This window comes from Balaenoptera acutorostrata, chromosome X (genome assembly GCF_949987535.1).
Source record: "Balaenoptera acutorostrata chromosome X, mBalAcu1.1, whole genome shotgun sequence".
Taxonomy (NCBI): domain Eukaryota; kingdom Metazoa; phylum Chordata; class Mammalia; order Artiodactyla; family Balaenopteridae; genus Balaenoptera; species Balaenoptera acutorostrata.
The window spans coordinates 94,385,978-94,410,881 of record NC_080085.1 but is presented as its reverse complement, the minus strand read 5'-3'; the positions used below and the strand labels follow the sequence as shown (position 1 = coordinate 94,410,881).

General features: G+C 37.4%; 1 protein-coding gene across 2 annotated transcripts in view; it reads left to right on the top strand.

The window, feature by feature from the left end:
* NUP62CL (nucleoporin 62 C-terminal like) overlaps nt 1-24,904 on the top strand; it is a 75,863-nt gene that overhangs the window by 18,749 nt on the left and 32,210 nt on the right. Inside the window, exons 1-6 of one of the 2 annotated variants that reach the window (XM_057539073.1) lie at nt 4,623-4,686; nt 5,619-5,674; nt 6,588-6,686; nt 10,652-10,811; nt 24,281-24,431; nt 24,690-24,739. In XM_057539073.1, the coding sequence (XP_057395056.1) occupies nt 6,614-6,686; nt 10,652-10,811; nt 24,281-24,431; nt 24,690-24,739 (434 nt within the window). In that variant the 5' untranslated portion in view covers nt 4,623-4,686; nt 5,619-5,674; nt 6,588-6,613. Of the gene's footprint in view, nt 1-4,581; nt 4,687-5,618; nt 5,675-6,587; nt 6,687-10,651; nt 10,812-24,280; nt 24,432-24,689; nt 24,740-24,904 lie in introns of those variants that run through there. The other variant, XM_057539072.1, reaches the window with a different exon arrangement.

The following is a 24,904-nucleotide window of genomic DNA, read 5'->3' as shown; positions in this document are numbered from 1 at the left end:
ATATGGAGACATAAACCATAAAGGAGAAAACAATGGAAAGATTTGACTACATAAAAAATAAAAACAAAATCAAAAAAGCAAATGACAAACTGGGATTAGGAAATATTTGCAACATTTGACTAAATAACCTCAATATATATATAATACTTTTATTAAAAATCAGTAATAAGAAGACAATACTCCAATGAGAAAATGGGCAGATGACATGAATAGGCAATTTTGAATGAAGAAATTAAAGCAGCCATTAAACCCATGATAAAAATTTAGCCTCACTGGTAGGTATTGAATTAGAAATATTAAAACGCCTTTGCTCTAATTGGTTATTTCTTTAAAAGTATACATGTGGTGCTTCTCTTAAATGAAACATAGGAATATTCCATGATACATATTTTAAATAGTTGGAGGTATGTGGTAATGTTCCCGGTTCCTTCCTAGCATCTCCCCCCTGTCCCCAAACCCCCGGTGGCCCTAGATGTTTTGGATAGCAGAGTCTTACATCATATATTGTCATGAATTGTTCAACAGTTGGATACAGGTAGCAATAGATTCAAATGCAGTTACTTATTAAGCACTTTTTCCTTTTGAAAAGGGAGAAGAATATCTGTAATTACATATTGGAGTCTGGAAAAGGTTGGCTCGATTCAGCATAAATATTTATTGAGTACTTACTATCATGTGCCGTGTGCAATGATCTATAGTGAGGATGAAAAGATAAACTTTGTTTTCAATTAACCAATTAATCTTATTTGTGTCTTTATGTACTTAATTTCTCTAGCTTTATTTCTTTTATAGATTTTATTTTAAATTTTCAAGAAGAGTCCAGGTAATCTGTTTTCTGAAACTTTATTCCAGACTTCTATTTATTATTTTTTCTCACAGATTTATTATTGTATAATTCACATACCACATAATTTACCCATTTAAAGTGCACAATTAATTGGTTTTTAGGATATTCACAGAGTTGTGCAGCCATTACTGAAGTCAGTTTTAGAACATTTTCATCACCCACTGAAGAAACGTCATACCCATTAACAGTTGCTGCCCATTCTCTTCTCACCCCAGTTCTGGCAACCATGAATCTGCTTTCTGTCTCTATAGATTGCTCTGTTTTGGACATTTCATATAAATAGAATCATACAATATGTGGTATTTCGTGATTAGCTTCTTTTACTTAGCATGTTTTCAAGGCTCATCCATGTTTTAGCATGTATCAGCGCTTCCTTTTTATGGCCAAATAAAATTCCATTGTATTAATATACCACATTTTATTCATCCATTCATCAGTTGATATTCATTTGGGTTGTTTCCTTTCATCTTTTGTCTGTTATGAATAATGCTGCTGTGAACATTCACGTACATATTTTAGTGTGGATATATGTTATCATTTCTTTTGTTTGTATACCTAGGAGTGGAATTACTGGGTCATATGGTAACTTTATGTTGAACACTTTGAGGAAGTGCCATACAGTTTTCCAAAGAGATTACACTATTTTACATTTCCATCAGCATTGCATGAGGTTTACAATTTGCCCATATCCTTGCCAACACTTGATATTATGTCTTTTTGGTTATTGCCATCTTAGTCGATATGAAGTAGTATCTCGTCGTGGTTTTGATTTGCAATTCCCTAATGACTAATGACACTGAGTATGATTTCAAGTGTTAGATGGCCGTTTGTATCAGCAACTTTGCATCTTTATGACCATTCTTTTTTTTTTTTTGGCTGCACTGTGCAGCACGTGGGACCTTAGTTCCTCAACCAGGGATCGAACCTGTGCCCCCTGCAGTGGAAGCACAGTCTTACCCACTGGACCGCCAGGGAAGTCCCCTGACTATTCTTTTGTAGTCACCATCTCCTTCTGACCACAGCCTGGAAAGGATCTCTACTTTTAAGGATTCATGTCCTTAGATTTTGCTTACCTGGATAATCCAGGATAATCTCCCTCTTCGAGTTACTTAACCTTCACTTCATTTGTAAAGTCTCTTTTGTCAAGTTAGTAATATGTTCACAGACTCTGGGTATTAGGATGTGGGCATCTTTGGGGACCATTTTTCTGTCTACCATACCATCTTAACAATATAAAATTATCTGATCCATGAACATGAGAGCTTTCCCTTTATTTAGGATGCCTTTAATTTCTTTCAATAATGTTTTTTATTTTTCTGGATACAAGCCTTACACTTGTTAGATTTGTTCTTAACTATTTTATTCATTTTGAACAATCATAAATGGAATTATATTCTTAATTTCATTTTTGGACTGTTCATTGATAATATATAGAATTGTAGTTTATTTTTATATTGGTCTTGTATCCTGCAACTTTGCAGAACTTGTTCATTGTTCTAATAGATTTTTTTTTATTGGCGTATAGTTGCTTTACAATATTGTGTTTATACTGTACAGCAAAGTGAATCAGCTATACGTATACACACATCCCCTCTTTTCTGGATTTCCTTCCCATTCAGGTTACCACAGAGCATTGAGTAGAGTTCCCTGTGCTATACAGTAGGTTCTCATTAGTTATCTATCTTACACATAGTATCAACAGTGTATATATGTCAATCCCAATCTCCCAATTCATCCCACCCCCCACTTTCCCCCTTGGTATCCATACGTTTGTTCTCTCTACGTCTGTGTCTCTATTTCTGCTTTGTAAATAAGATCGTCTATACCAATTTTTTCAGATTCCACACATATGCGTTAATATATATTTGTTTTTCTCCAGATTTTTTGTGGGTTCCTTAGAATTTTCTGTATTCATGATCATGTCATCTGTTTATAGAGATAATTTTACTTTTTCCTTTGCAATCTGGTATCCTTTATTCGTGTTCTTGCCTAATTGTCCTGGCTAAAACTTCCAGTGTGTGGTTGAATTGAAGTGGTAAGAGCAGACATCCATGTTTTGTTTTTGATGGCAGTGGAAAAGTATTCAGTCTTTTACTGTTAAACATGATGTTAGCTGTAGGTTTTTCATAAATGCCCTTTATCATGTTGAGGAAGTTCCCTTCTCTTTCTAGTTTGTTGAGTGTTTTCATCATGAAAAAGTGTTGGATTTTCTCAGATGCTTTTTCTGCTTCTATTGAGATGATCATGTAGTTTTTAAATAACAACATAATTGAGGTATAATTCATATATCTTAAAATTCATGCTTTTAAACTGTACAATCCAGTGTTTTTTTTTAAACATATTCACAGGGTGTGCAGCTATCACCACTATGTAATTCAAGAACATTCTCATCACTGCAAAAAGAAACCCTGTAACCGTTAGCAGTCACTTCCCATTACCTTCTCTTTCCAGCTCCCGCTAACCACTAATATACTTTCTGTCTATGGATTTACCTCTTCTGGACATTTCATATAAATGGGATCATACAATATGTGGCCTTCTGTGTCTGGCTTTCATTTAGCATAATGTTTTCAAGATTCATTCATGTATCAGTACTTGATTTTTCTGATCCTCAGCAGGGCTCTTTTCAGCCTTCTCTTTCCCTGGTTATCTCTGCTAAACTGGCTGGCCTGCAGCCTAAATGTTGCTCTCATGAAGCTACTTACTTCCTCTTAATTGCTTACCACCAAAATCTCTTATTTTTTTTCGAGAGAGTCCTTTGGCTTGAACTTCCTCATACTCTGTTTCAAATAAAGTCAGTTCTTCTGGACATAGCTTGGGAACTTTCTGTTCTTATGGGCTACCTTTATCCCTGGGCAAAATCTTTGAACCAGTGCTTTGGGTGCTGGGCAATGACCGTTGCTTCTGATCTTCTTGCTCCTCTCTTCCGGCATGCAACCTCAGCCCTACAGGTAAGCTGGGGCAAGGCAGTCAGGGTGATTGACGGGGCTCCAGCATTGCCAGCCTACTGTGCCTGGTGTAGACCCTCTGCCCTATGAGTGGGGGCTGACTGGAGGAAAGGAGCCCCTCAACTCTTGGCTGTGCTCACCAGGAATTTCAATCCTTTAACTGTGTGTCAGGGGTGATGAGGAATGCTGGCTGCTTCCTTTCCTAATGAGATACTGTATTCCTTGGTTGGGAGCTGAGGGAAGAGGGAGTCCAGTCTTCTTGGTGACTCCTGCCTGGAGTGTAGCTTCTCTCAAGGGGAGCAAGGGGATGGAGGGAAGAGCGTGGGTTATGATTCATATGCCGTAGACTCTCACCTGTATTACTGAATTTTAGCAGATTTTCTTGAATAAATGTTTCTTTATTTGCTGTACCTTCAGGACAATTTCCAGAGATTTCAATTTTTTAAAAAAAAATATTTTTTACCAGTTATGGTTGCTTCACTGGGGAATGGGTCCCTAGGACTTCTTATGTCACAGTTTTGGAAGTGGAACCCCTGTTAGGTTGCTTACTTTTTTAGTAGAGTTTCTTTCTTATGATGGTGCTAGAAGGCTGGCTATACTAAGCAGTACTGATGAACTATTTTTTAAATCGGGATTTTACTATGTCAGATTTATTAAATATCACGGTACTTGATTTTCCTTGCTTTGTTGTTATTTCTCCATATAAGTGAAGTTTGTTATAATGGTGTTTTCCTTATTAAAAATTATTTTTATTGACATATTTTTCTGCTTGTTACTTTAATTTAGGGTTGGTTCCAGCATCTACTGTTGCTGCCGCTACTAGTTCAAGCACCATGCTGTTTACCTCATTTTCAAATGCTTCTGCCTCCACTGCTGCTACTAGGCTCTCATGTAAGTTACTGGTTGCAAAGAAAATACTATTATTTCGCATCAGGCCACTTAACTCAATTTGCCAGTATAAGCTATGGATCTCCGACGTCTCATAAATTATCATTATGCTTGATCCCGTTTGTAACTGTTGATATCAATAGTAGCTTTGCTTAAGAACCTGATTGTCATGGCTTTCGCTATGAATTTTATATTAACATGATTATTACAGCTTCAAGTGATGATTTTAAGCATATAATTCATTAACAGTGTAATGTTTTGAAGTGAATGGGAATAGGAAGAGTGGAAGTTTTGCCAAGTATGTCTGAAGGGAAGAAGTCTTATTATCCATGTGAATAAGATAAAATGGGAAATAAATGTTGGAGCCTTGCTGTATTTTATTCTTCTATATAGACCAGGTTTGCGGTCCTTATATTTTACTTATCAGAAGTGTTACATGACAAAAGGACCAGCTGTAGTTTTGAGCTTTAATGACACTGTGTGATGTCTCCAGTTCTCTCCCCTTAAAGATGAACATCTGGATGCTTTGAGCTGAGAAGTGGGGCGTTAATTATCTTGTAACCCCAACTTCTTTGCTACACCTCTTCCATTAGTAGAGTAATAACAAATGGTGAGAATATTGACTTCTGTATATATCTTAGGCAATTCTTTCTTACAGGTCCATATAAGCTGCTTGTGCTTTTGCGGCATCTTCACAGTGCCATGATGTTCATCATTAAAGTTTGTTATTGTAATCCTAGCAGTAATATGGTCCTCCCAAAGCCCTGTTATAGCGAGCCTGTCACCATTTCTGGGAATAAAACTTGCCAGGAATTGCTGATGTCTAGTTGAGCATGAAAAATGGCAGCCGCCATCCCCATTGCCTTGTGCAGTTGGCGTAGGTGGAACATTAGTTGAAATTGCAGGTTGCCACTTGAATTGTATTTTCTTCCAAGTAGATACAGTTCCAATCCTGAGACATGACTGAGATTCTGGAAACCTTTTGATATATGTAAGCAATATCCTTCTCAAGTATAATAGATTTTGTGAATATGACCATGTCTGAGGTTGGGAGTTAAAATTATTGAATGAATTCCATTTTCAATCAAAGTCTTGACTTCTGACCTTTTTAAAAATAATTAATTAATTAATTTATTTATTTATTTTGGGCTGCACTGGGTCTTTGTTGCTGCGTGCAGGCTTTCTCTAGTTGCGGCGAGCGGGGGCTACTCTTTGTTGTGGTGCGCGGGCTTCTCATTGCGGTGGCTTCTCTTGTTGGGGAGCACGGGCTCTGGGTGCACGGGCTTCAGTAGTTGTGGCATGTGGGCTCAGTAGTTGTGGTTCGCAGGCTCTGGAGCACAGGCTCTGTAGTTGTGGCGCTCGGGCTTAGTTGCTCCCGCGGCATGTGGGATCTTCCCGGACCAGGGCTCGAACCTGTGTCCCCTGCACTGGCAGGCGGATTCTTAACCACTGCACTACCGGGGAAGTCCGACTTCTGACTTTTGACAGGTTTTTTTTTCTTTCCTGTCTTTGATGTCCTTGCCCACAAAATGAAAAGAAATCTTGACCACAGTGTTTTTAAAGTTAACTTTAATGAGGTATAATCTACATATCATAAAATTAACTTAGGGTGTGTAGTTCAGTGATTTTTAATCAATTTACCGAATTGTGTAACTCTCACCATAGTCTGGTTTTAGAACATTTCTATCATCCCAGTAAGATCTCTCAGCCCGAGACAACTACTAATCTGTTTTCTGTCTCTATCTATGCCTTTTCCGGACTTTTCATATAAATGGATTGACTGTAGTTTTTTGAGGCTTAGCCAAAGTTACTAAAGGACTCAGATGAAAAAGACCCTATATAAATTCTTCATTCACTGTTTTTGATTAAAAGGGTAATAGGTAATATTATGTTGTTCTCTGCAGTTGGTGCCCCTACAACTTTGTCTGGAATGCTTGGCGGTACAACTTCTGGATTTGGATTAAAAATCCCTGGAGCAGGTGGAGCAGCTGCTGTTGCATCTAGTAAGATTTTTAGAACTACTGGGATGTGTTTGAATGCTCACTGGAAATGTACTGCATAACAAAAGCAGTAAGTAGGTTGTATTCCTTAGCTTCTAGGACTAAGAAGGTTTTGATCATCTCACCAGCGTATCCAAAAGGTACATCAGTATTGACAGTTGCCAAAGGGTAGAATGAGACAGTTGATATCAATGAGATTACTTCTTTGAGATGACCATAATCAAAGCTGCTATCAAACTCTTGTCAACTCTGAAACTTAAAAATTCTTATTATTGATCATACTGTTTAAAGTGACCCAGTACATTGGGATTCATAGTTTTATTCTCTAAAAGTTAATTTAAGGTTCGACCTGTATTAAAGTTGATCCTCTCCTTAAGCTGATTACAGGAGTTTCTGTGGACCTATCCTAAATTTGTTTCTGCCAGTTAGGCACTAGTTAGGTTGTAAATTAAAGAAAACTTGGTTATCCATTGCCTTTTAGCTGTTGTGAGCTGGGTGGTTAGAGGTCAGTTACTACTTAAACCTACCATTTAAGTCAGACTCCACTTTAGGGAAGTCTTGTTTGTTTTGACTTTTAAAAGTTTACTTAGGACTGAAATGAATCTTTCTTCAAACCTGTCATAAGCTAAAAGTCAGTCCCTGTTAAGTTTAAAATAATTATTCCTAAACAGAGATGTAAACCATCTTTTGCATGACCAACACTTAACTGAATTTCTACTGTGTACTCGGCTAACTGGCCAACCTATGAGCATTATGAAGGGCATGGCTTGAGAATTTTATAAGTAACCATATTTGCAAAAAATATAACACATAGTTTCCCTTATAAAGTGCTGAACAAAAAATTGATTCTTTCAGTCTTGGGTGGAGTCATTGAAATATGAATTTGCAGGCTTTTTGGTGACTCTGCCGTAACTCACCCCCTACCTATCTGAGTCCTAAGATTCCTTCCTGCAAACTGGTACCTTTGCTACTACCCCATTCCATCCACCACTGCCTTATGTACTTACCCACCTCCCCATCAGATATGTCTCAACTCAATACCCCCAACCCAGAGTTGTTTTTCTCCCCTACTCACCTTTCCTTCTCCCCAAGTATATTTACTTGCTCAGATTCTTCATCTCACAAATTAGCCCTGTAGGGCAGCTTTCAGGTATCTGTATCTGTAAATTTATAGCCATTTGAGATTATTCTCTGCCCTAGGTATAATCAGCAAGTTTTAAGAGAAGCTTGCTTGTTATAAATCTCATCTTTCGCATTAGTCTATGAAAGTAATGATGTCCATTCCTAGCATGGAGTAAGATACATAGTTGTTGATCAGAGACAGGATAGGAAAATTGGATAGTAGGATCTTTTAAAGGATGGTCTCACTATTTTATGTAATGATTTTTAAGATCATCAGAATGAGATTTATTTAAATGTAAATCCAAATTTGGTATGCAATTATTTTCTATTATTTGTAGAACAGTGCTTCCCTTTTAGTACATAGATAACATAGAGTTGACTGTATTTAGTTTAGACCAAAGTTGTAACTTGCAAAATCAGACTGTGATAGAACCTTCATTCTCAAAACCATTGCTTCTTTTGGTATTAATTGAAATATTATTGTTATTTGAATATTGTCTACTATGCCAGAGCTAATTTATGCCTTTTAAAAATACCATGAAAATAAGGAACAAAGATAAATACTATATAAAAAGTTTAAAATAATCATACCATTTTTTTATGACTCAAGATTCCTTTGTGTTTAGACTGACAGGTATTAATTTCCTGAAGGTATCGCACAGCATCTTTGGAGAGCTGTTCATTTGTCTGTTAACCTTTTTCTTTAGTGGTAGTGATGGTAGTTGCTTTTTTAAAAATTATAAAAACCATACACACATGCATATATACATATATCACACCCTCTAGAGAAAACAGTTTGGTGCTTGTCTTAACAGGCTTTTTTCCAAATGCATACAAACATACATTAAATTTATTTGTTTTACAAAAATGGGATACACACACACATAATCATAGAATTTGCTGTTTTCTCTTAAGTATACATTATCTTTGGACATCTGTCCATGTCAGGAAATGCTGACTTAAAAAAAAAATCTTCTCCAGTGTCCTGAGTGATAGTGACCCCGGGGATCCTTTGTGACTGGGCATGGTCTTCTCTTGTGGTGCTCATTCCACTTTCACAAAAGCTAACCAAAAGAATGGGGGAATTATTGTAAGGATCCTTGTGGCCAAAAGGGAAATGAAATCTTGTGGAAATCTAATACAGGTATTATCGTGGCAATGAACTTCAAGGAAAGTGGAATTTAGAAGTTGTTCTGAAGTCAGCTTTAGGGACCTCCTGAATCTAATATTGCATAAACATAATTCAGCTATTCTCCTTTTGTCTGTTTTTTTCTTTTTTTAACTTCCTTTTGGTTTCTTTACCTCTTTTTCTGCTTTATATTCTTAATTTTGACTTGCTCATGACTCCTTAAGTCTACTTCATGTTTTTCCTCTGTCAGTCCTTTCAGCTCCCTCTGCCTGTTGTCTGATTCTTTCTACATGTTTGGAAATATTTCCAAATTTCTGCTTAGAGTCTGATTCCTTCCATATTTCTGGAAATATTTCCGTATTTTTACCTACTGTCTGATTCTTTCCGCAGTTCTAAATTTTCGAAAATGAGATTCTGACCTACCTTATCCCTGTTTGGCTAGAGCTTTTTGTGCCAGACCCTCTCATAGGCTGCCAGGAGCATATGGGATGGCTTCCTATACTTCAGATGCCCACCCTTGTCAACTGTGAACTAGGATCAAAGGACAGAGTTACTGAAATAAGGAATGGGTGTGTGAGCCTGATCCCTCAGCAGAAATGGAGTAGGCCAGTTTCCCTAAGAATAGGCAGTGCATGTTGGCAGGCACCGTGATATATGTATTTATCTCGGGTGGCAATTAACCTGAAAGTATTGCTAATTGGGAAAACAAGGCTAACGTAAACAAACAAATAATTGTATACATGTTATAATATATTTTTATAACAAATTTCTTGTTACAGAAGCAGCATTTATTAATTACAAGAACATTTGAAAATACAGAGAACCAAAAAGAAGAAAACACTTCCAGTCCCCACCAGCCACAATTTTCTGTGCATTGTTGGTTAAGTGCTCACTGTGTAAGGAAGAACCAAAAGTGCTATAGAAGTTCAGAAAACCACGAGATAACCATGAGTAGAAGAGAAGTGGACAATAAACATGGGGAAGGAAGAATCTGAGCTCGGCCATGATGTGTACTGAGAATTTCATGTACAGAAGACAGGGCATTTTAGTAAGGGTGTAATAGAAAAGACACACAGAAGAGAGGTCTAGGCTGTAGATAAAACTTTGAGAGGGTTTTAACTATAATACTGGCTAAGATGTATGCCTACTATGGGCTGTGGTGTAGAGAAACAGGCAGTCTCCCCTACTGATAGGAATGTTAATTGGCAAAGTCTTTTTGGTAGGGGAATTGGAAAGTAATATTACAATTTAGAGCATGCTGACCCTTTGATCTAGCAATTTCATTTCTAGAAATTAATTACACAGATATATTCACATAAGTATGCAAAGTTATAGATGTACAGAGATTTTGTGTAAGATTGCAATTATTCTTTCCTTGAAAGTTTAGCAGAACTCGCCGGTGAGGTCCTCTGGGTCTGGAGTTTTCTTTATGGGAAGAGTTTTCAGGATTGATTCAATTTCTTTAATGGTTATAGGTCTGGTTAGGTTATAAATTGTATTTTTCTATACATTTATCCAGGATTTTAAGTTGTTAGCAGGAAGCTTAATCCAGATACCTGGCCTGCCATATATTATAGCAACATTGAGTTAAAATCATACAACTTGGAATTCAAATTCACATTAAAAAAATACTTCTATAGTTTTTCATCCTGAATGATCAAGGACTGAATTTAAAAATTTCTTACTTATAACCAACATCATACACTTTATTTTCCAGCTACAACGTCAACCATCACCACTACCACGGTCACCACCACCAGCACCAGCACCAGCACCACCAGTAGCTTTACTTTGAATCTAAAACCACTGACATCAACTGGCATGAATAACACTCCTCCATTCGGCCTGACTTCTAGACCTTTTACTTCGACCATTAAGTAAGCCTATTTATTTGAAAATTCGTGTGAGTCTCATTTTCTTTGTCATATAGAAGGCATAGGCATTTGTCAAAACCCATAGAACTGTATGACACAAAGAGTGAGGCTTAATGTCAACTAGGGCCCTTAATTAATAATAATGTGACTCCCTCTTGCGAGAGCACCAGAATCACAACTGGCTGCTGGACAATCATCGACAGGAAGACACTGGACTTCACCAAGGAGGATACCCCACGTCCAAGGACAGAGGAGAAGCCACAGTGAGACAGTAGGAGGGGCGCAATCAGAGTAAAATCAAATCCCATAACTGCTGGGTGGGTGACTCACAGACTGGCGAACACTTATACCACAGAAGTCCACCCACTGGAGTGAAGATTCTGAGCCCCACGTCAGGCTTCCCAACCTGGGGGTCCGGCAACGGGAGGAGGAATCCATAGAGAATCAGACTTTGAAGCCTAGTGGGAATTGATTGCAGGACTTCGACAGGACTAGGGGAAACAGAGACCCCACTCTTGGAGGGCGCATGGAATACTGTGCGCACCGGGACCCGGGGGAAGGAGCAGTGACCCTGGGGAAGACTGAACCAGACCTACCTGCTACTGTTGGAGGGTCTCCTGCAGAGGCGGGGGGTGGCTTTGTTTCACCATGGGGACAAGGAAACTGGCAGCGGAGGTTCTGGGAAGTACTCCTTGGCGTGAGCCCTCCCAGAGTCTGCCATTAGCCCCACCAAAGAGCCCAGGTAGGCTCCAGTGCTGAGTTGCCTCAGGCAAAACAACCAACAAGGAGGGAACCCAGCCCCACCCATCAACAGTCAAGTGGATTAAAGTTATACGGAGCTCTGACCGCCACAGCAACAGTCAGCTCTACCCACCACCAGAGCCTCCCATCAAGCCTCTTTAGATAGCCTCAACCACCAGAGGGCAGACAGCAGAAGCAAGAAAAACTACAATCCTGCAGCCTGTGGACCAAAAACCACATATACAGAAAAATAGACAAGATGAAAAGGCAGAAGGCTATATACCAGATGAAGGAACAAGAAAAAACCCCAGAAAAACAACTAAATGAAGTGGAGATAAGCAACCTCCCAGAAAAAGAATTCAGAATAATGATAGTGAAGATGATCCAGGACCTCGGAATAAGAATGGAGGCAAAGATTGAGAAGATGCAAGAAATGATTAACAGAGACCTAGAAGAATTAAACAACAAACAAACAGAGATGACCGATACAATAACTGAAATGAAAACTACATTAGAAGGAATCAATAGCAGAATAACTGAGGCAGAAGAACGGATAAGTGACCTGGAAGACAGAATGGTGGAATTCACTGCTGCGGAACAGACTAAAGAAAAAGGAATGAAAAGAAATGAAGACAGCCTAAGAGACCTCTGGGACAACATTAAACGCAACAACATTCGCATTATAGGGGTCCCAGAAGGAGAAGAGAGAGAGAAAGGACCCGAGAAAATATTTGAAGAGATTATAGTCGAAAACTTCCCTAACATGGGAAAGGAAATAGCCACCCAAGTCCAGGAAGCATAGAGAGTCCCATACAGGATAAAGCCAAGGAGAAACACGCCGAGACATATAGTAATCAAAGTGGCAAAAATTAAAGACAAAGAAAAATTATTGAAAGCAGCAAGGGAAAAACGACAAATAACATACAAGGGAACTCCCATAAGGTTAACAGCTGATTTCTCAGCAGAAACTCTACAAGCCAGAAGGGAGTGGCATGATATACTTAAAGTGATGAAAGGGAAGAACCTACAACCAAGATTACTCTACCCGGCAAAGATCTCATTTAGATTTGATGGAGAAATCAAAAGCTTTACAGACAAGCAAAAGCTAAGGGAATTCAGCACCACCCAACCAGCTCTACAACAAATGCAAAGGAACTTCTCTAAGTGGGAAACACAAGAGAAGAAAAGGACCTACAAAAACAAACCCAAAACAATTAAGAAAATGGTCATAGGAACATACATATCGATAATTACCTTAAACGTGAAAGGATTAAATGCTCCAACCAAAAGACACAGGCTTGCTGAATGGATACAAAAACAAGACCCATCTATATGCTGTCTACAAGAGACCCACTTCAGACCTAGGGACACATACAGACTGAAAGTGAGGGGATGGAAAAAGATATTCCATGCAAATGGAAATCAAAAGAAAGCTGGAGTAGCTATACTCATATCAGATAAAATAGACTTTAAAATAAAGAATGTTACAAGAGACAAGGAAGGACACTACATAATGATCAAGGGATCAATCCAAGAAGAAGATATAACAATTATAAATATATATGCACCCAACATAGGAGCACCTCAATACATAAGGCAACTGCTAACAGTTATAAAAGAGGAAATTGACAGTAACACAATAATAGTGGGGGACTTTAAAACCTCACTTACACCAATGGACAGACCATCCAAAATGAAAATAAATAAGGAAACAGAAGCTTTAAATGACACAGTAGACCAGATAAGTTTAATTGATATTTATAGGACATTCCATCCAAAAACAGCAGATTACACGTTCTTCTCAAGTGTGCACGGAACATTCTCCAGGATAGATCACATCTTGGGTCACAAATCAAGCCTCAGTAAATTTAAGAAAATTGAAATCATATGAAGCATCTTTTCTGACCACAACGCTATGAGATTAGAAATGAATTACAGGGAAAAACACGTAAAAAACACAAACACATGGAGACTAAACAATACGTTACTAAATAACCAAGAGATCACTGAAGAAACCAAAGAGGAAATCAGAAAATACCTAGAGACAAATGACAATGAAAACACGACGACCCAAAACCTATGGGATGCAGCAAAAGCAGTTCTAAGAGGGAAGTTTATAGCTATGCAAGCCTACCTAAAGAAACAAGAAAAATCTCAAGTAAACAATCTAACCTTACACCTAAAGAAACTAGGGAAAGAAGAACACACAAAACCCAAAGTTAGCAGAAGGAAAGAAATCATAAAGATCAGAGCGGAAATAAATGAAATAGAAACAAAGAAAACAATAGCAAAGATCAATAAAACTAAAAGCTGGTTCTTTGAGAAGATAAAATTGATAAGCCATTAGCCAGACTCATCAAGAAAAAGAGGGAGAGGACTCAAATCAATAAAATCAGAAATGAAAAAGGAGAAGTTACAACAGACACCACAGAAATACAAAGCATCCTAAGAGACTACTACAAGCAACTTTATGCCAATAAAATGGACAACCTGGAAGAAATGGACAAATTCTTAGAAAGGTAAAACCTTCCAAGACTGAACCAGGAAGAAACAGAATATATGAACAGACCAATCACAAGTAATGAAATTGAAACTGTGATTAAAAATCTTCCAACAAACAAAAGTCCAGGACCAGATGGCTTCACAGGTGAATTCTTTGAAACATTTAGAGAGGAGCTAACACCTATCCTTCTCAAACTCTTCCAAAAAATTGCAGGGGAAGGAACACTCCCAAACCCATTCTATGAGGCCACCATCACCCTGATCCCAAAACCAGACAAAGACACTACAAAAAAGGAAAATTACCAATATCACTGATGAATATAGATGCAAAATTCCTCAACAAAATACTAGCAAACAGAATCCAACAACACATTAAAAGGATCATACACCACGATCAAGTGGGATTTATCCCAGGGATGCAAGGATTCTTCAATATATGCAAATCAATCAATGTGATACACCATATTAACAAATTGAGGAATAAGAACCATATGATCATCTCAATAGATGCAGAAAAAGCTTTTGACAAAATTCAACACCCATTTATGATAAAAACTCTCCAGAAAGTGAGCATAGAGGGAACATACCTCAACATAATAAAGGCCATATATGACAAACCCACAGCAAACATAATTCTCAACAGTGAAAAACTGAAAGCATTTCCTCTAAGATCAGGAACGAGACAAGGATGTCCACTGTCACCACTATTATTCAACATAGTTCTGGAAGTCCTAGCCACGGCAATCAGAGAAGAAAAAGAAATAAAAGGAATACAAATTGGAAAAGAAGAAGTAAAACTGTCACTGTTTGCAGATGACATGATACTATACATAGAGAATCCTAAAACTGCCACCAGAAAACTGCTAGAGCTAATTAATGAATATGGTAAAGTTGCAGGATACAAAATTAATGCCCAGAAGCCTCTTGCATTCCTATGCACTAATGATGAAAAATCTGAAAGAGAAATTATGGAAACACTCCCATTTACCATTGCAACAAAAAGAATAAAATACCTAGGAATAAACCTACCTAGGGAGACAAAAGACCTGTATGCAGAAAACTATAAGACACTGATGAAAGAAATTTAAGATGATACCAACAGATGGAGAGATATACCATGTTCTTGGATTGGAAGAATCAACATTGTGAAAATGACTATACTACCCAAAGCAATCTACAGATTCATTGCAATCCCTATCAAATTACCAATGGTATTTTTTACGGAGCTAGAACAAATCATCTTAAAATTTGTATGGAGACACAAAAGACCCCGAATAGCCAAAGCAGTCTTGAGGGAAAAAAACGGAGCTGGAGGAATCAGACTCCCTGACTTCAGACTATACTACCAAGCTACAGTAATCAAGACAATATGGTACAGGCACAAAAACAGAAACATAGATCAATGGAACAAGATAGAAAGCCCAGAGATAAACCCACACACCTATGGTCAACTAATCTATGACAAAGGAGGCAAAGATATACAATGGAGAAAAGACAGTCTCTTCAATAAGTGGTGCTGGGAAAACTGGACAGCTACATGTAAAAGAATGAAATTAGAATACTCCCTAACACCATACACAAAAATAAACTCAAAATGGATTAGAGACCTAAATGTAAGACCAGACACTATAAAACACTTAGAGGAAAACATAGGAAGAACACTCTTTGACATAAATCACAGCAAGATCTTTTTTGACCCACCTCCTAGAGTAATGGAAATAAAAACAAAAATAAACAAATGGGACCTAATGAAACTTCAAAGCTTTTGCACAGCAAAGGAAACCATAAACAAGACAAAAAGACAACCCTCAGAATGGGAGAAAATATTTGCAAACGAATCAATGGACAAAGGATTAATCTCCAAAATATATAAACAGCTCATTCAGCTCAATATTAAAGAAACAAACACCCCAATCCAAAAATGGGCAGAAGACCTAAATAGACATTTCTCCAAAGAGGACATACAGATGGCCACGAAGCACATGAAAAGATGCTCAACGTTAGTAATCATTAGAGAAATGCAATCAAAACTACAATGAGGTATCACCTCACACCAGTTAGAATTGCCATCATCAAAAAAATCTACAAACAATAAATGCTGGAGAGGGTGTGGAGAAAAGGGAACCCTCTTGCACTGTTGGTGGGAATGTAAATTGATACAGCCACTATGGAGAACAGTATAGAGGTTCCTTAAAAAACTAAAAATAAAACTACCATATGACCCAGCAATCCCACTACTGGAAATATACACAGAGAAAACCTTAATTCAAAAAGACACATGCACCCCAGTGTTCATTGCAGCACTATTTACAATAGCCAGGTCATGGAAGCAACCTAAATGCCCATCAACAGACGAATGGATAAAGAAGTTGTGGTACATATATACAATGGAATATTACTCAGCCATGAAAAGGAATGAAATTGAGTCATTTGTTGAGCCGTGGATGGACCTAGAGACTGTCATACAGAGTGAAGTAAGTCAGAAAGAGAAAAACAAATATCGTATATTAACGCATGTATGCGGAACCTAGAAAAATGGTACAGGTGAGCCGGCTTGCAGGGCAGAAGTTGAGACACAGATGTAGAGAACAAACATATGGACACCAAGGGGGGCAAACTGCGGTGGGGTGGGGATGGTGGTGTGCTGAATTGGGCGATTGGGATTGACATGTATACACTGATGTGTATAAAATCGATGACTAATAAGAACCTGCAGTATAAAAATACATAAAACAACTAATAGTAAACTTTCATTGGGTTATTTGTATGGAAATATGTTAATATAAATGTTTCAGACATTACATGAAATTTCTAAAAATCTTATATGTTCTGGTATAATGTTATAAGTCATAATCCTAGTTATTACTTTAAAATGTATATCTCAGAAAAAACTAAATTTCCTTGTCAATTGCACTATTATGAACTTTCATCAAATCTTTAACCGTGGTCATTTTTAAGTCTTTTGTCATTTACAGACAGTTCTGGGTGTACTCTGATGCTTTTGCAAATATGTTCCTATAAAAGGGTTTCATCTTTAAGAAATTCATGGAAAAGACTCTGACAAGTACAGGTTTCTGGTAACTGACTGTACTGCTGAACTGAATGAATAAGCATTTTCAGAACTCTAATGAAAAACTGATGAACTCATAAAAGTGTTAACAAAAGATCAAGATGAAAAAAATATTAATTACATGGGACTGAGTGAACTGATGAGGATGAGTATAATTTTTGTGACTTTCTGTTTGAATTTAAAAAAAAAATCCCACAAGGACTCAGAGGCAAAGAATATACAAATCAATTTTCACTGCAAAGTAAAGGAGCTGTTACAGTGGAGGATTCCTTGACTGAATGTCAATATTATGACATAGTATGAGTGTGTTTCATGTTTGGTAATTGCAATCGTTGCTTTTGTTGTGGTCATCCATGTACAATGCTTGGTGTCAGTCTATTTATCTCTTGTAAAAATAAAATACAGTGTGTGTGTGTGAAAAAAAAAAAGAAGGCATAGTTTGCTTGTACATCTTTAGAATAGTGTTTGAAAGTTAGGTAAATGACTCAGAGTCGAGGAGCAGTTAGAGAAAGGATTTCTGTTGCTTAGGAAGTTGAACAACGAAAAGGATACCATTGTCTTCTGAATACCATTATAGTACAGTTATTACTATTGCTAATAATAGATAACATTTATTGTGCGATTACTATATGTTTAGAAATATGACAGTGCTTTACAACATCATACCATTTAATCCTCACCATAACCTTATGAGGTAGGTACTATTTTTGTTCTCATTTTATAGATGAGTAAAGTGGAGCACATAAAGATTTTATAATCCACCTCTGGTCACACACTTGGTAATGGTTGAGCCAGGATTAAAATTCAGGTAGTCAAGCTCTAGAGCCTGTATTCTTACAGTTTATGACATGTTCATCTCTAATTATTTGGGGGTTTTTTTTACAACTTTATTGGAGTATAATTGCTTTGCAGTGTTGTGTTAGTTTCTGCTGTACAACAAAGTGAATCAGCTATATATATACATATATCCCCATATCCCCTCCCTCTTGAGCCTCCCTCCGACCCTCCCTATCCCACCCCTCTAGGTGGTCACAAAGCACCGAGGTGATCTCCCTGTGCTATGCAGCTGCTTCCCACTAGCTATCTATTTTACATTTGGTAGTGTACATATGTCCATGCCATTCTCTCACTTCGTCCCAGCTTATCCTTCCCCCACTGTGTCCTCAAGTCCGTTCTCTACATCTGCGTCTAATTAAACTTTTTATTTTGAGTTAACTGTAGATTCACATTTACTTCTAAGAAATAATATAAAAAATTCTGTGTGTACTTAACCTAGTTTTCCCCAATAATAATATCTTGCAATACTATAGTACAATATCACATTCAGGGTACTGACATAGATATAGTCAAGATATAGAACAGTTCCATCACAACAAGGATCCCTCCTGTTGCCCTTTTATATCCACACTCGCTACCCTCTTCTCCTTTCCCTGAACCTGGGCAACAATTGCTCTGTTCTCCATTTCTATAACCTTGACATTTAAAGAAATGTCATACAAATGGAATCATACAGCACGTGATCTTTGGGGACTGTTTTTCCCACTAAGCATAATTCCTTGAGATAAAGTTGTCATGTACATCAATAGTTTGTTCTTTTTTATTTCTGAGTAGTATTCCATGGTATTATAGATGTGCCATCATTTGTTTAACCATTCACCCATTGATGGACATCTAGGTTGTTTCCAGCTGGGGACTATTATGAATAAAGCTGCTATGAACATTTGTGTACAGGTTTTTGGTGAACCTAAGTCTCATTTCTCTGGGGTAAATGCCCAGGTGTACAGTTGCTGGGTGGTATGGTAGTTGCAAGTTTCTTTTTTTAGGAAACTGCCATAAATCTTTTCCAGAGTGGCTGTACCATTTTACCTGCCCAGGAGCAATGTATGAGAGATCCAGCTTGTCCAGATTCTTGCCAGGATTTGGTGTTGTCACTGTTTTTTACTTTAGCCCTTCTAATAGATATGAAGTGATATCTCACTGTGGTTTTAATTTGCATTCCCCTGATGACTAATGATGTTGAACATCTTTTCATGTGTTTATCTGCCATCTGCATGTTTTCATTTGTGAAGTGTCTTTTCATATCTTTTGTCCATTTTCTACTTGAATTTGTTTTTTGACTGAGTTTTGAGGGTTTTATGTATTCTAGATACCTGCCCTTTGTCAGATATATGGTTTACGAACATTTTTTCTAACTCTGTAATTTGTCTTTTCATCTTTTAAAGAGTATTTCACCAAACAAAACTTTTAATTGATGAGGTCTGATTTATCAATTTTTCCTTTAATGAATTGTGCTTTTAGTGTCAAGTTTAAGAACTCTTTGCCTAACCCTAGGTCCCAAAGATTTTCTCCTAATTTTTTTCTAAAAGTTTTATAGTTTTACATTTTATATTTAAGGTTGTGATCTATTCTGAGTTAATTTTTGTATAAGGTGTGTGTTTTAGATTGAGATTCTTTTTTTGGGGGGGGTCTATGGATGTCCAGTTTTTTCAGCATCATTTGTTGAAAGGCTATTTTCTTCCACTGAATGGCTCTTTCACCTTTGTCAAAAATCAATTGGACGTATTTGTGTCAAATGCTTTTTCTGCCTCAATTGATAGGATCTTTTAAGATTTTTGTTCTTTAGCTTCATGATATGGTGAAATATAGTCAGTGATTTTCAAATGTTGAACCATCCTTGCATATGTGGAATAAATCCGACTTGGTCATGATGTGTAACTTTTTAGTACATTTTTGGATTCAGTTTACTAGTATTTTGTTTGTGGGCTTTTGTATCCAAGTTCGTGAGAGATATTGGTCCATAGTTTTGTTTTCTTTCTTTTTTAAATTCTGTCTTTGGTTTTGATATCTGGATGTTACTAGCCTTATAAGATGATCTGGGAAGTATTCCCTTCTCTTCTATTTTATAGAAGAAATTTTGTAAAATTTGTGTTAATTCACTAAAAGTTTGGTAGAATTCTCCAGCGAAACCCCTTTTTAAGGAGCTTTTAAATTATAAATCAATTTCTTTAGTGGTTCTAGGACTATTCAGGTTATGTTTCATCTTCCATGAGTTTTAGTAGTGTGTGGTTTTCAAGGAATTGGTCTGTTTCTTCTAAATTGTGGAATTTATGAGTGTAAAGTTGTTCTTATTTCCTTTTTGTCCTTTTAATAGCTATAGGCATAGTCCCCTGTTTCATTTCTGATATTGGTGATTTGTAGCTTTCTTTTATCAATTTCATTCATCTTTTCCCAAAGGAGTAGCTTTTATTTCACTGATTCTCTATTATTTTCATTTTCAATTTCATTGACATCTACTCTTTATGAATTTCTGCCTTCTGATTGCATTGGTTTTATTTTGCTCTTTTTTCTTGAGGTATGAACTTAGATTATTGATTTGAGACATTTCCCCTTTTGTAATGTAAAGCATTTAGTGCTATAAATATCCTTCTTAGCACTGTGTTAGCTTTGTACTACATCTTCTATAATGTTGTATTTTCATTTTCATCCAGTTTTATGTACTTAAAAAATTTCCCTTGTGAATTCCTCTTTGACTCATAGATTATTTAGAAGTGTGTTAATATCCAAGTGTTTGGAAATTTTCTTGTTTTATTTTTAGATTGATTTCTAATTTGAGTCCATTATGGTTGGAGAGCACGTTCTGTATGATTTCAGTTCTGATATATTTGTTCAGATTTGTTTTATGAGCGGGGATATGGTCTTTCTTGGTCAGTGTTCCATGAGCACCTAAAAATTGTTTTCTGCTCTTGGGTAGAGTGTTCTATATATGTCAATTAGTTTCTGTTGCTTCACTGTATTTTCAGATCTGTATCCTTGCTGCTCTAGTGCTTCTTTTCAGTTGTGGAAAGTGGCTTTTTGAATTTCCCAACTGTAATTGTGGATTTGACTATTTTTCTCTTTAGCCCTATCAGTTTTGCTTCATGTATTTTGGGGTCCTGCTGTTTGGTTGGTACATATTCAGGATCATTAGCTTTCCTGGTGCTTTAATTCCTTTATTACTATGTAATGTTCCTCTTTGACTCTGGTAATTTTCTTTGCTCTGAAATCAACTTTATCCGATATTAATATAGCCATTTATTTTTAACAATTAATCTTGCATGTGTATCTTTTTCCATCCCTTTACTTTCAACATGTGTTCTTGTATTTGAAGTGAGTTTCTTATAGACAGCATACTGATGGATCATAATTTTTATCCATTCTGCCAATCTCTCTCTGTTAGTTGGTATACTTAGCACATCTACATTTAAGGTAATTATTGATGTGTTAGGGCTTAAGTCTGCCATTTTACTATTTTGTTGTTGTTTGTTACCTCTGTTTTTTGTTTTCTGTTTCTCTTTTTTTAAAACTTCCTGTGGGTTATTCAGACGTTTTTTAGGTTTCCAGCTTGTTCTGTTTATAGTGCTTCTGAGTATATTGCTTTGTATAGTTTTCTTACTGATTGCTCTAGGTGTTGCAATATACATATGTAACTTACAACCATCTAGCCATAATGACATTTTACCACTTTGGGTAAAGTGTAGAAACCTTACTTCCATTTAGTTCCCTTTATGCTTCTTACCTTTTAAGTATAATTGTCTCAGGTATTTCCTCTATGTACTTTGAACACCACATTCCATGGTGTTATACTTTTTGCTTCAACCATCAAATATGATTTACGAAACTCACGAGGGGTAGAATAGACTATTATATTTACCCTTTTCCATCCATTTAGCTGTTCTTCTTTCCTTTATGAAATTCCATGCCTTCTTCTGTTTTCAGTTCCTTTCTGTTTAGCCAATCTTCAAGGGTAGGTTTGACAGCAACAAATTCTCTTTAGTTTACTTTGCATAAAAATATCTTTATATTCCCTTCATTTCTCAAGGACATTTTCACCAGATATAGCAGTTGTGGTCAACAGTTTTTTTCTTCAGTACTTGAAAAATGTTGTGACACTTGCTTTTAGCCTCTATGGTTTAAGATGAGAAATCTGCTGTCATTCGAATTAGGGTTCCATTTTAAGTGATGTGTTGTTTCTCTCTGGCTGCTTTCAAGATTTTTTTCTTTATTTTTAGTTTTCAGAAATTTAAGTATTATGTATCTTAGTGTAGATTTCTTTGAATTATTCTCTTTGGGGTTTGCTCAGCTTCTTGAGTCTTTAGGTTTATATCTTTTGACAACTTTGGGAATTCTTCAACCTTTATTTTTTCAGAATACTTTTAAAATCTCATTCTGTCTTTTTTTCTCTTTGTATAATTCTCTGATGATAAGTATGTTACCTCTTATTACCATCCTCCAGTTCCTTGAGATTTTTTTTCACTTTTTGTCTCTATTTTCTCTCTGCTGTTCTGTAAGTTCTATTAATTTAGCCTCAAGTTCACTGATACTATTCTCTGTCATCTCCACTCTAGTATCAAACCCTTCAAGTGAGCATTTATTTCAGTTATTTTTCAGTTCTTTAATTTCCATCTGATTGTTTTTCATAACTTCTATTTCTTTGCTGAGATTGCCTTCCCCAGACTTCATAATTGCTTGTTGGAACATTTTTTTGATGGTTGCTTTAAAATTCTTTTCAGATAATTCCAACATCAGATACCTCTCAACGTTGGGATCTCTAGGTTGTTTTCTTCTCTTTTGAGTTGTCATTTTCCTGGTTCTTGATATGATGGGTAATTTTTGATTGTATCCTGTACAGTTTATCTATTATGTTAGGAGATCTTGGTCCTATTTAAATCTTTGTTAATTAGGGAATCCTTTTGTTAAGGTGTAGTGCAAGAGTTGGGTACGTTTGTATGTTCCGCTTCCCACTGGACCCTGCCCACACCACCTCAGCCAAAGTGGTGCAGTGACTCACACTGCCTCAGTGCAGATGAAAGGTGTGGAAGTTCAGTTCCCCCTCCGCCTTGCTGACTCATTCCCCATGAAAGTGGGGGCATTGCATTGTACTACTTCATTGCCTTTAGTGGGGTTATAAGCTCAACTCCCATCTGGGCCCCAGGGCTCCCAGAACAAGAGGAAGCGGAGGGCTAACTCATATTGCTTAGTTGCTGCAGAATTTCAGCTTCCTATTGGGCCCCACTGACACAGGAGGAGGGGGGAAGCAAGATGTCAACTACTCTGCCTCATATCACTTCATTCAGCCTCATTGGTGGTGGGTTGGTATGGAAGCTTAGCTCACTACTGGGTCCCACTGACATAGGCTCTGGGAGAAGGGGCACAGAGTGCTGGCCCTGCTTTGCCCTGCCTCAGTCAGTCTTGATTTTTCCAGTGGGTATAGAGGTTAAGCTCTCCACTTAGCCTTGCTGACATAGGGGTGGTGGGAGGTGGAGTCCTTATTAGCCCGAGTTGCATTACCTTGTTCAGTCTCAGTGATGCCAGGTGGTACACAGGTTCAGGTCTCCATTGCCTGCCACTGACACTGAAGACAAGGGGTGAAGCCTCATGGTAACTAACACTGTCTCACTCTTCCTTATTAAGTCTTGTTGCTGCTGGGTGGGGATTTAGGTTCAGCTTATCACTGGACCTCACCAACAATACCCTGGTGGGGGAATTTGAACACTGCCTGCCTCTGCTGGGCTGGGAATTGATGATCACCTCTCCACCCAGCCCTCCTGACACTGCCCCAGCAGGGAATCAGAGCATTGCCTGGTTCCACTAGTCCCTTGATGGAAAATAAGGTACCTGTTCAGCCTATTTGATACCACCTGGTAGGGGAATCAGAGTTCCCCTTAGTTCTGCCCAGTGGAGGGTGGAAGATCAGCTGCCTACTCTGTCATGGATACTGCTTAGATGGGGAATGGATCACTTTGACTAAGAGCTGAGGGGAGAGGGAATCCCATGTCTTTGGCCGCATAAATGCAGAATGGAGCTTACATCATGCTGAGTTGAGGGAGAAGGAAAGGAGCAGGTTGTGGCACAGACTTTAGCTGTTCTTATGGAAATTTAGTAGATATCTTAATAAATCTTTATTTGCTGTATTCCCCTAAGATAATTTCCAGAGAGTTTGAATGGTTGTTTTTAAAATAATCTTTACCAGTTATGGTGGTTTTGTTGGCGAGCAGGTCTGAGAAACTCCTCATGTGCTGTTTTCTTCTCTAAGTCCTCATATGTTGTACTAAAGTATAAAAAAATCTGATCATACTTTTGAAAGTATGATCATGTGATCATACTGTATCCTTTTTTTTAGTGAAATCATAACTCCTGTGATGACATATGGTCAGCTGGATGATCTGATAAACAAATGGAGCCTTGAGTTAGAGGATCAAGAGAAATGCTTTCTTCACCAGGCCTCCCAGCTCAATGCTTGGGACTATACATGTATTGAGAATGGTGAGAAGGTAAGAAGATATTCTCATTAATCTACCTGCATTGTACAAGTATTTTCAGATGAACACAGGAGAATAGACCTGTGTTTAGTGGTTAATTTTTCCTTCCAATATTGGTGATAAACTTAAAAATATTTTCTTTAGGTAATAAGTGCCCTGAATTAGGAACTCTTTCATACTTGAAGTGTATGTGAGAAAAAAAAATACTGCTTTAAAATTACAATGTAAATTCAAATATTTACACTATTGTATTCTTATTTTCCTTTATAGATTATTGCTTTACATGGAGAAGTGCAAAAGGTGAAACTGTATCAGAAAAGGTAGAATCTTAGATCCTCTAGGTTGAAAGATTAAAGATCTGTTTCTGGGGCTTCCCTGGTGGCGCAGTGGTTGGGAATCTGCCTGCCAATGCAGGGGACACGGGTTCAAGCCCTGGTCTGGGAAGATCCCACATGCCGCGGAGCAACTAGGCCCGTGAGCCACAA